The sequence below is a fragment of the Sus scrofa genome, chromosome 9 (genome assembly GCF_054392235.1).
Source record: "Sus scrofa isolate SSC_HxYL_T2T_F1_AM1 chromosome 9, Sscrofa_HxYL_maternal_Yorkshire_Landrace_v2.0, whole genome shotgun sequence".
In the NCBI taxonomy this organism is placed as follows: Eukaryota; Metazoa; Chordata; class Mammalia; order Artiodactyla; family Suidae; genus Sus; species Sus scrofa.
The window spans coordinates 45,814,901-45,827,242 of NC_139391.1; the positions used below are offsets into that span (position 1 = coordinate 45,814,901).

The window sequence follows — 12,342 nt, forward strand, 5'->3', positions numbered from 1 at the left end:
GCTGGGTAACAAGTTACCCCAAAACGTAACAACTTAAAACCACAAACATTATCTCACACAGTGTTTCTGTGGGTCAGGAATCCAGGAGCAGCTTAGCTGCTTGGTTCTGACTCTGGTCTCCCATGAGGTTGTAGCCAAGCTGTCCACCAGGACCATAGGAATCAAAAGACTTGACCCAAGCTGGAGGATCTGCTTACAGGCCTAGTCATGTGGTTGTTGGCAGACCTCAGTTGCTTGCTGGCTTCTTTTCCAAGCCACACAAATCTTTCCTTAGTACTGCTCATGGTATGGCAGCTGACTTCCCTCAGAGCAAGAAACCAAAATGGAAGCTGTTTTATAGCCTAATTTTGGAAATGACATGCCATTACTTCTGTGTGCCTCATGGTTTATCTCCTACCCTGGAATAGTATAGGAGGAGATACACAAGGGCATAAATACTAGAAGGCAAGGACCATTGGAGGACCCTGGAGACTGATGACCATAGTCATCTAATGTATTCATCTCTATTCAGGATTCTTCATCTAAAGGGTTAATTAACGCAGAGTTAAGCTTGAGTGTGGAAATATATGCATATCACTATACTTTCTTAAATTGCACTCGTGTGTTAACATTTTATGTTTCTACTCTTCTCTTTACTTGAATGAAAATAAAAATTGCCTTACATTTAAAGGAGATTCTAGATTTATTAATTTATTGCCATTCCTAGTACCTCCAAGACATTTGGGGTTTTTTGAACCTTCACTAAGTGAAGGGGAGAAATTTAAATATTGCTTAATATAGAGAGTCAGATGTTTGGCTAATTCTAATTAATATTTTATTTTTCAGAATTTTTTGCAGATAACTTGGGTGATTTCCTCATTTTTCTCCGCCGCTTTGCCGATGACATCTTGGAGACATCAGCAGATTCTCTGGAACATGTCCTTCACTTTATCACCATTTTCACTGGAAGCATAGAAAGGTGAAGTGCTGAAAGCATGGCTCTGTCACAGTTTAGAGCTGCAAAACATTCAGAAGACCAAGAAATAAACAAGCCTGAATCATAAGGGGTTGCCTTCAGAAGTTGTGTTAACACTAATGAATCAGCTGACCATCCTTATGGTAGCCCAAAATCCCACTCTTGAGAGGCATAATAAACAAAGGACTTTGCCCACAGAGAATTTGAACCTGCATATAAGGTACCTGATGGGAATTCCACTGCTAGTCCCTGGTTAAAATAGTTACCTTAATGCCAGAGACCTTTCCAGGTGCTAATGACCTTCTAATGTATGATAACAAAGTTTGCTCGTGAAATTCTGGGTTGGATGAGCAGTAAACTTGGGTAAATGCTCTCTGATCTCAAGTCTTCCCATTCATAGCTTCTTTCCCAAAGGAAGCTGTTCCCTGACCAGCAGAGTTGCTTCTCTGATTTTTGGTGGTAGGCCACAGGAACCTGTGTACGTAAGTGAGGATTCGCTGCACAAAGAAGAGATTCACAGTCCCCTGAGCCGTGTCAGTGAGAAGTAGGTAGAAGCCAGTCCTTCAGTGAGCTGAGCAGACCTAATGAGAAGTCATAAGTCAACAAATATTAGGCACACATGGTATGTGTTGTAAGTAACATGGAATAATTATATCCTGGCCCTTATCCTCAGAAAGCTTGGAAAGGCAAGTTTGCCCCAGGTGAAGCTCTTAAAGAATAGTAAACAGTATATAATATATTACTTTAGAGAAGTAAACAGAATAGCAAAGCATTAAATAGAAATTCAAGTACTGGAGTTCCTGTTGTGGCTTAGTGAGTGAGAACCTGACATAGTGTCCGTGAGGATGCAGGTTCGACCCCTGACCTCGCTCAGTGGGTTATCTGATGTTGCCACATGCTGCAGCATAGGTCACACATGCGGCTCGGATCCGGTGTTGCCATGGCTGTAACGTAGACCTGCAGCTGCAGCTGTGATTTGAGCCCTGGCCTGGGAACTTCCATAATGCCACAGGTACAGCCAAAAAAAAAAAAAAAAAAAAAAAACATAGAACTGCAGAGCTTGTTGTTTTGTTTTGTTTCCCTGTAATTTCCTGTATAGGTTGTAATAGGATGTTTTGGCTCCTCATGTCAAGAGGTAGTTATAAATTTGGGAGTTTTCTGCCTGCTCAGTTTCCTTTCTGCCCTGTTCGTAGGATGAAGAATCCCCACTTAAGGGCCAAACTGGCAGAGGTGTTGGAAGCAGTGATGCCCCACCTGGATCAGACCCCAAATCCCTTGGTATCCAGTGTGTTCCACCGGAAACGTGTGTTCTGCAACTTTGCCTATGCAGCCCACCTTGCAGAAGCTCTAATCAAGGTCTTTGTGGACATTGAGTTTACAGGTACAGCAATCCAGAACTGAGAAGCTGATCCATCATTTAATCAATATTTAAATGTCAGGAAAATATCATAAGCCATCAATTATTAAATACCTATTGTGTGCCACCCTTGATGCTAAGTGCTTTTTCTTCACATTGTCTCTTTAATTTGTTGCTAAGTTGTAGAATCAGGTCTGTCTCACTTTAAAAAAGAAAGTCACATACTCTTATCAGCTTTACTGTATTGTTTTGATAGACTCATACTCAAACAAATTAGGCTATACAATTAAAATCTGGGTCTTTATTTTTTTGTGCCTCAAAATTACAGAATGGTGGATAATGAGATATTCTGATTGAGATATTCTTTTATCTTATCCAGACTGTCTAACCTCCTACAGTTTAATTGTTAGATTAAAAATAACAGCCAGTGATAAAACATGATGGAGGATAATGAGAAAAAAATAGTTTATATCTAATGACTTTTTTTTTTTTTTTTTTTTTTTTTTTGCTTTTTTTGCTTTTTAGGGCTGCACTTGCGGCATCTGGAAGTTCCCAGGCTAGGGGTCGAATCGGAGCTGTAGCCGCCAGCCTACACCACAGCCACAGCAATGCGGGATCCAAGCCGTGTCTGCAATCCACACGACAGCTCACAGCAACACCAGGTCCTTAACCCACAGAGCGAGGCCAGGGATCAAATCAGCATCTTCATGGATCCTAGTCGAGTTAGTTAATGGCTGAGCCAGGAAAGGAACTCCCTCTAGTCACTTATAATGGAGCATGATAATGTGAGAAAAAAGAATGTATACGTATGTGTGACTGGGTCGCCTTGCTGTATAGTAGAAAATTGACGGAACACTGTAAACCAGCTATAGTGGAAAAAAATAAAAATCATTTTAAAAAGAAGGATTCCCCATCCTGGCACAGCGGAAACATATCTGACTGGGAACCATGAGGTTTAGGGTTAGAGGATCCAGCGTCGCCTCGCTCAGTGGGTTAAGGATCCAGCATTGCCGTGAGCTGTGGTGTAGGTTGCATATGCGGCTCGGATCTGGCCTTGCTGTGGCTGTGGTGTAGGCTAGCAGTTATAGCTCCAATTAGACACCTAGCCTGGGAATCTCTGTGTGCCCCATGTGCGGCCCTAAAAAGACCAAAAAAAAAAAAAAATTTTTAAATAAAAAGAATGTATATAAATGTATAACTAGGTCACTTTGCTGTACAGCAGAAATTGACAGAACATTGTAAATCAACTATAATAAGAAAATTTTTTAGGAGTTCCCGTCATGGCACAGTGGTTAACGAATCTGACTAGGAACCATGAGGTTACCAGTTAGATCCCTGGCCTTGCTCAGTGGGTTAGGATCCAGCGTTGCTGTGGCTGTGGTGTAGGCTGGCGGCTACAGCTCCAATTAAACCCCTAGCCTGGGAACCTCCATATGCCAAGGGAAGTAGCCCTAGAAAAGACAAAAAAAAAAAAAAAAAAATTAAGTAAATAAGTAACAAACAGCAGCATTCCCTTTCCCTCATGGCCTTTTGAGATCGAACCCTGAAATGTTATGTTTGAGTAGATAGTAAGTACCCCATCTCACCCAGTAAACAAGGTATGCAAAGCAGTTATATAAGACCCCGTTTAAAGGGAATTTCCTACCATCCAATGACAGAGACATTTAACATCTTACTGGCTGCTTTTCCATGGCTGAATTTTTTTTAATTTTATTTTTTGTCTTTTTAGTGCCACACCAGTGGCATATTGAAGTACCCAGGCTAGGGGTCAAAATCCGAGATGTAGCTGCTGGCCTGTGCCACAGCCACAGCAATGCAGGATCTGAACTATGTCCTCGACCTACACCACAGCTCACAGCAATGCTGGATCCTTAACCCACTGAGTGAGGCCAGGGATCGAACCTGTGTCCTTGTGAATACTAGTTAGGTTTGTTACTGCTGAACCACGATGGGAACTCCCATATCTGAATTTTGACTTTGTTATTTGCTCATATCTGAGACTTAGCTTTCTCGTTTGTAAAAGGAGTTGAACTAATGATTGAGTTCGTGTGTATAAATCTTCATTTTGTGGAGTTCCTGCTATGGCATGGTAGGTTAAGTATCCGGAGTTGCTGTAGCTGTGATGTAGGATGCAGCTGTGGCTAAGATTCAGTCCCTAGCCCTGGAACTTCCATATACTGCAGATGTAAGCAAATAAATAGATAAATCTTCATTTTGTGTGCGTGTGTGTGTGTGTGTATGCTGCACAATAAGTCATTGCAATTATCTTATTATATGATCGCTATAATCCTTTGCTTGTAATAGTAGAGGGCATATTATACTTCCTACTTTATTTTCTGAGTAAGTGGAAGTTGAAAAAGATTGAGACTTGCATTAAGTGGAGCCAAATGAAAAACCTAAGTATTCTGACTCCAAATCCCATACTCCTCCTTTATTATATGACACAGCCTATAGAACTCCATTGGGATCTTTGGTATGTTAAAAGCAGTATAGGCCTCAGATTTTTTTTAGCTCCTGGCCTGATTTTTCAGAGTAATCAAAAGCCAGTTGGCCACAGAGTTGGGATGTTAACTATGAAGAATGTGAGGATTACTTAGCCCGTTCTGCATGTGGCTGTCCCTGCCACAATGGCCAGCTGAGGCCTCATGCAGAGTCTGATAAGCATCCTACATTTAAATGTGGAAGCACTTGTTTCCCTTGGCTGTTCTTGTGCGGCTCAGTCCTTGTCCTTTTCTGCCTGTGGTATTCTTTGTATCTGTCTCCCTCTTGCACTGTCTGTGAGGAAATCAGCAAACACTTGGCTATGATTCTAGGCCTTTATAAACTCCCAAGGCAGGTTTTGCCAGTAGCCTTTGATACATTCAGAATAAGAGAAAATGGTTGCAGATAGACGTAAGCTCTCACTCTTTCTCTAATAACACCACTTTTGCTCTTGCCTTATTCCAGGAGACCCCCATCAATTTGAGCAGAAGTTTAATTACCGCCGTCCCATGTATCCCATCCTCAGGTACATGTGGGGCACAGATAACTATCGAGAGAGCATTAAGGTAAGAGAGTTTGGTGAAACCAAAATTGAATTATCTGAGTTTTGCTCCAGATAAGCCCCAGTGGGTTGTGGCTCAGTTCTAAAATGGTTTTCTCTTCGGCTGGGACTTACAGGATTTGGCTGACTATGCCTCTAAGAATTTAGAAGCCATGAATCCCCCACTTTTCCTCCGCTTTCTTAACCTGCTAATGAATGATGCCATCTTCCTTTTGGATGAAGCCATACAGGTAAAAAAAAAAAAAAAAATTAAATCCAGATTTAACTGCCCTTATATACCATCATACATATTTTTTACTGCTTAGTCATAATAGAGCAATCCTTGTGCCCCTAGTACCAGTCTTGGACACAAAAAATTTGCAAGTAGTAATTACTTCCAATCTTACCATTGTCAGGTTTGACAGGTATTGTTCTATTAGAGACTAAGATCAAGGGTCATCAAAGCCTTATGAGCTAGGATGATACTTTGGCAGAGAGTTGACAAGGAAATGTGAAAGGCCAAACTAAGGTACAGTGACAGAACTAATCAGTCCAGCACTACAGAAAGAAATCAGAGGATCTTCATTCAGTCAGTGACTTTCAGCCTTTCTTCCATTCCAAAACATCAGTTAACAGTGGCTCACCAAGGCAATGAGTCTTGCCTAGAAGATTCTGATTTTTTTTTTTCTTTTTCTCCTAGAAGATTCCAATTTTTTTTTTCTTTTTTGTCTTTTTAGGGCTGCACCCAAGGCATATGCAAGTTCCCAGGCTAGGAGTCAAATTGGAGCTGTAGCCATTGGCCTATGTCGCAGCCACAGCAACACCAGATCTGAGCCACGTCTGCAGCCTATGCCACAGCTCACTTCATTGCCAGATCCTTAACTCACTGAACAAGAGGCCAGGGATGGAACCTGAATTCTCGTGGATACTGGTCAGGTTCGTTACCACTGAGCCACAGTGGAATTCCACAAGTCCCTATTTGGAATGTTTCTAAAATAGCTGTTGGCATATGAAAGTACCTGGGCCATATCAGGAGTCTGCAGTTGTGGCCTACACTACAGCTGCAGCAACACCAGATCCGAGCTGCATCCTAGTACAGCTTGCAGCAGTACCAGATCCTTAATGCACTGAGCAAGGCCAGGGATTAATCCTGCATCCTGGAGTTCCCAGTGTGGTTTAGGAGGTTAAGAACCTGATTGGTATCCACGAGGATGGGGGTTTGATCCCTGGCCTCACTCAGTGGGTTAAGGATCCGGTATTGCCGTGAGCTGTGATGTAGGTCACAGATGCAACTCGGATCCTGTGTTGCTGTGGCTGCAGTGTAGGCCGGCAGCTGCAGCTCTAATTAGACCCTGAACCTGGGAACTTCTATATGCTGCAGGCGCAGCCTGAAAAAGAAACCCAAAAAAACCCCTTCCTCCTTACAGAGACAACATTGGGTCCTTAAACGTTGAGCCACAACAGGAACTCTGAGCTTTGTTTTTTGTTTTGTTTTGGTTTTGGTTTTGTTTCTTGTTTGTCTTTTTAAGGCCACACCTACAGCATATGGAAGTTCCCAGGCTAGAGGTCAAATCAGAGCTGTAGCTGCCAGCCACAGCCACAGCCACAGCCACAGCAATACCAGATATGAGCCACATCTGGGACCTGTACCACAGCTCACAGCAACATCACATCCTTCAACCTACTGAGCGAAAACAGGGACTGAACCTGCATCCTCATGGATGTTAGTCGGGATCATTACTGCTGAGCCACAAGAGGAACCCCTCAGCTTTGTTTTTTGATAAACAGTTTTTTTGTCTTTTTAGGGCCGCACCCATGGCATATGGAGGTTCCCAGGCTAGAGGTTGAAATGGAGCTGTAGACTCCAGCCTACGCCACAACCACGGCAACACAGGATCCAAGCCACGTCTTCGACCTACACCACAGCTCACGGTAATGCTGGATCCTTAACCCACCGAGTAAGGCCAGGGATTGAACCCACAACCTCATGGTTTCTAGTCAGATTCGTTTTTGCTGCGCCACTATGGGAACTCCTTGATAAACAGTTTTGCAGTGTTGGTTTTTGGTTTTGTTTTAATGAGCATTTCATATCTTTTATTTATCCCTTTCCCTTTTTTTGGCTGCACCCATAGCATGTGCAAGTTTCTGGGCCAGGGATGAAACCCATGCCACAGCAGTGACCTGAGCCGCTGCAGTGACAATGCTGGATCCTTTATCCACTGCATCACAAGGGAACTCCTGCTGTTTATCTTTTATTTTTCAACTCTCAGGAAGGAATCATCCTCTTTTTGCCCTGTAGCCTATTTGTTTTTACCAAGTTTTCTTATACTATTTATCATCCTTTCTATTTTTTAGACTATAATATTTCCAGGAGAATTATCCATAAGTCTACCCAGGCTGAAAAAAATCCATATAGAGGGATAATTTTTTTTTTCTTTTTTTCCCACAATTTCTTTTTAAACTTCAACCTGTGCTGAGAAATAAAGCCTCATTTCTCTTATATAGTCCCTGGTTTCCCTAGCTTTTGGACTAGATTTTAATAGGACATAGAACCTCTTAAATAATCATCTTCCGTTCAATACACTTTCTTCTCTGATACATTCCACCCCTGGTTTCTGTAGTATTTGAGCAAGATAAAGATTCAGCAGATTGAGAAGGACCGTGGTGAATGGGATAGTCTGACTCCAGAAGCCCGCCGAGAAAAGGAGGCTGGCCTACAGATGTTTGGACAGCTGGCACGTTTCCATAACATCATGTCCAATGAAACAATTGGTACCCTTGCTTTTCTGACATCAGGTAAGGATACAGAACACTTTCTTAAAAGATGCAGTGGTCAAGATCTGCTTCATTTGAGGGTTCAGCCCAGCTGAGACTAAGAATGCAGACTCTGGTGACTGTATCCTCCTCCACAGTCTGAGAGGAAGTGAATCACTAAAGAAACTTCAAAAAGAATGATGTCCGTTGTTGACATGGGAATGAGGAAATGGTCACCCTCACAGCTGGCAGAAAGCATAAGTTAGAATCATTTTTCTTGAGGACAAGTTAGACATATAAATATATCCTGGGGTAAATGTGTTAAGCTGAAAAATATTTGTAAACCTTGGTTAAATGTGGTAGATTAAACCAAGACAGTTATCTCTACTTCCTCTACAATTGCACCGTCCAGTTTAGTAGTCACTCGCCACATGTGGCTGTCAAGCATTTAAATTGTGACTAGTCTGAATTGAGACGTGCTGTAAGTAGAAAACACACGGCAAGACTTTGTATTTTAAAAAGAAATTAAGGAGTTCCCAAAGTGGCACAGCGGAAATTAATCCAATTAGGAACCATGAGGTTGCGGGTTCGATCCCTGGCCAAGCTCAGTGGGTTAAGGATCCGGCTTTGCCGTGAGCTGTGGTGTAGGTCACAGACACAGCTCGAATCCTGCATTGCTGTGGCTGTGTGGTAGACCAGCAGCTGTAAGCTGTAGCTTCGATTAGACCCCTAGCCTGGGAACCTCCATATGCCATAGGAGGCGGCCCTAAGAAGCAAAAAAGAAGAAGAAGAAGAAGAAGTAAAGCCCTTGGTAGCACAGTAAGTTAAAGATCTGACATTGTCAGCTTGGGTTGCTGCTGTGGCATGGGTTTGATCCCTGTGGTATTTCAGAAAATCAGGGTAAAGAGAAGATCATCAAAGGTCCCAGAGGAAAATCAGGTCATGTACAATGATTTAAACATCAACATGTCTTTGAATTTTCCAACAGGGACATTCGAAGCTGGAACACAGTCCTAAAGACAAATATCTTTTCGGCCTAGAATACTGTAGCCAGTCAAACTGTCAATTTTGTTTGAGGGTAAAATGTAAGGACACTTTGAGACATAAAGATGTCAGATTTACTTCTAATGTACCCTTTCTTGGGAACCTATGAAAAGATAAATATACTCCATCAAAATGAGACAGGAGACAGTAAACCCAAAAGGAGGAAAGTAGAATCCTGTGAGAAAAATGCAAAGCAAGTCCTCAGGCAAGTTCACAGGTGGAGGAACCTTGTGTGGCACCACACCATAGGCCCATAGAACAAGGAGTCCATATTGGAGTGATGGATGGAAGCTTCCAGAAAGAGCATCTCCAAAAAATATCTTTGAGAGTTTTTACATTTCTGGTGGAAGGTTTACAAAGATTTAATGGGGGAGTTCCCATCATGGCGCAGCGGAAACAAATCCAACTAGGAGCCATGAGGTTGCGGGTTCGATCCCTGGCCTCTCTCAGTGAGTTAAGGATCTAGTGTTGCCATGAGCTGTGGTGTAGGTCGTAGATTCGGCTCGGATCTGGCGTTGCTGTGGCTGTGGCATAGGCCAGTGGCTGCAGCTCTGATTCAACCCCTAGCCTGGGAACCTCCATATGCCATGGGTGCGGCCCTATAAAGAAAAAAAAAAAAAAAAAAAGATTTAATGGGAGTTCCCATTGTGGCCCAGCGGGTTGAGGACACAACATAGTATCCAGGAGGATGCAGGTTAGATCCTTGGCCTTGCTAACTGGGTTAAGGGTCTGACGTTAACTGCAAGCTGCAGAATAAGCCGACAGCTGTAGCTCCAATTCAACCCCTAGCCTGGGAACTTACATATGCCACAGGTGTGCCCTTAAAAAAAAAGGTATATACATTACTTTATATATATATATAATCATTAGAATACTGTGTGGTTGTGCTATAAATGACATTTACATGATCTTAATGATATAAAGTCTAAATTATTCAACCAAAGATTTGCTTATATATTAGGGGAATTTGTATTTGGACAAGAATAAGAACTAAACTCTCATCAGTAGTAGAGTCAATAGATAATGACTAAAATTGAAAAATTAAGGACCAGCAGTGTGGAGTTCCTGCTGCAGTGCTTTGGGTTAAGAATCCGACTACAGCTGCTCAGGTTACTATGGAGACAAAGGTTCGATTCCTGGCCTGGCACGGTGGATTAAAGGATCACAATTTTGGAGTTCCCATTGTGGCTCAGAAGTAACAAACCCAGGTAGTATCCATGAGGATGCAGGTCCAATCCCTGGCCTTGCTCAGTGGGTTAAGGATCTAGTGTTGCCGTGATCTGTGGTGTAGGTCGCAGACGTGGCTCAGATCCCGCATTGTAGTGTAGGCTGGCAGCTGTAGCTCCAATTCAGCGCCTAGCCTGGGAACTTCTTTATGCCGCAGGTACAGCTCTAAAAAGCAAAATAAAAAAGATTGCAGTTGTGGCTCAGATTCAGTCTCTGGCCTGGGAACTTCTATATCCCATAAGTTGCGGCTGTAAAAATTTTTTAAATTCAAAAAAAGAACGAACAGTGCTAAGCAAGCCTTATCATACTACTTGGCTTGTTGCACTTGGCCTGTATTAGTTTATTTATTTATTTTGGAGTTAATGCCCCATGATTTAGCAGTTCCTTACAAATTTGTTGTAGGAAGTAATAAATCAATGAGACATGTACACAGTGAAGTTCATCCATCAGTGAAATGCTTATAATAGGGAAAAAATTGAAAGCAACTGTAATGTCCAGCAGTAATAAAGATAGAGTAAATACATAACTCATGGTACAGTCACACACTGGATAACTATGTAGCTGTTAAAAAGGGTATAAACCATCACTATCCTACAGAACTTTCTGTGGTGGAAATGTTCTATAAATCTGGACTGTCAAGTACTATATATAGATATTAGCCATGTGTGGTCATTGAACACTTGAAATGCGGCTAGTGTATCTGAAAAACTACATTTTTTGTTTAATTTTAATTTAAATAGTCATCTGTAGCTGGTGGCTACCATATTTACTAAAATGATAAGATATTTATATCATTAATGAAAAAAATAAGTTACATAATATGTACAATATGATAGCCATCTTGTTTTAGAAATGTATATTGTGTAAATATGGACAAAAAAGCTAGGGTATATTAGCAAAATGTTAACAGTGTTTACTTCTGAACAGTAGTTTTTGTATTTTGTTTGCTTTTGCTTATCTAATGTTTTCTAAACATTACTTTGATGAAAGTGTATTTTAAAAAATAGCAGGAGTTCTCCATTGTAGCTCAGTGGGTTAAGAACCCAACTAGTATCCAAGGATGCAGGTTAGACCCCTGGCCATACATTTTAAAGATTAAGGATCCAGCATTGCCACAAGCTTCAGCATATTTCACAGATGCAGCTCAGATCCTGCATTGCCATGGCCAGGGCTGTGGCTGGGAATGTCCATGTGCTGAAGGTGTGACCCTGAAAAAATAAATAAAGAAAATGAAATAAAGTAAAATAGATGAAAAAAAATAGCAGCCCCCCAAGGATTCCCTCATGGCTCAGCATGTCAAGGATCAGGCATTGTCACTGCTGAAGCTCTGGTTACAGCTGTGGCTCGGGTTCGATCCCTGGCCTAGGAAGTTCCTTGTGCCATGGGTGCAGCGAAAAATAACAACCCCCAGAGGTCTCCAAGTAAAAGTAAGACATAGTAAGTTAAAGATTGCTAATGGATTGAGTTTTTAGAGACTTTGGCTTTTTTTTTCCAGAGATCAAATCACTCTTTGTGCACCCTTTCCTGGCTGAGCGCATCATCTCCATGCTGAACTACTTTCTACAGCATCTGGTTGGCCCCAAAATGGGGGCCTTAAAAGTCAAGGATTTCAGTGAATTTGACTTCAAGCCCCAGCAGCTCGTTTCAGATATCTGCACCATCTACCTAAATCTCGGGTACCTGGATTTAAACTGAGCAGGCCAGAGAGGATGCTCGTGTTTCACTTTGGGGTTTTGATAATGGAATAACTGGTTGGTAGTTATGTGGAGAATAGAAAAGGAATGGTTTGTTTCTAGTTGGCTGGTGAAGGGGTCTTTTGCAGTTTTAATTAATGAGATTTTGTATGTCTTTTGTTATTTAGAATTTCCAACATTCTGCCTTGATCTATGCAAAGATAAGCAGTATTCTTTTAAGGCCACAGGATACTTGATAGATTTCCTTCCTAAAGATTAGAGGAAGTCGTTCTATATCAAAAGAACATTC

The 12,342-nt window shown here is 41.8% G+C and overlaps 2 protein-coding genes across 3 annotated transcripts in view; both read left to right on the forward strand.

Annotated features, from left to right (window-relative positions):
- Positions 1–12,342, forward strand: part of IL10RA (interleukin 10 receptor subunit alpha) — a 926,736-nt gene that overhangs the window by 376,661 nt on the left and 537,733 nt on the right. The gene's annotated exons all lie outside the window — the stretch shown is intronic.
- UBE4A (ubiquitination factor E4A) overlaps positions 1–12,342 on the forward strand; it is a 43,671-nt gene that overhangs the window by 24,332 nt on the left and 6,997 nt on the right. For both annotated transcript variants that reach the window (NM_001244872.1, XM_084974215.1), the window contains 6 exon segments: positions 826–958; positions 2,149–2,336; positions 5,259–5,359; positions 5,472–5,585; positions 7,956–8,130; positions 11,855–12,035. In NM_001244872.1, the coding sequence (NP_001231801.1) occupies positions 826–958; positions 2,149–2,336; positions 5,259–5,359; positions 5,472–5,585; positions 7,956–8,130; positions 11,855–12,035 (892 nt within the window).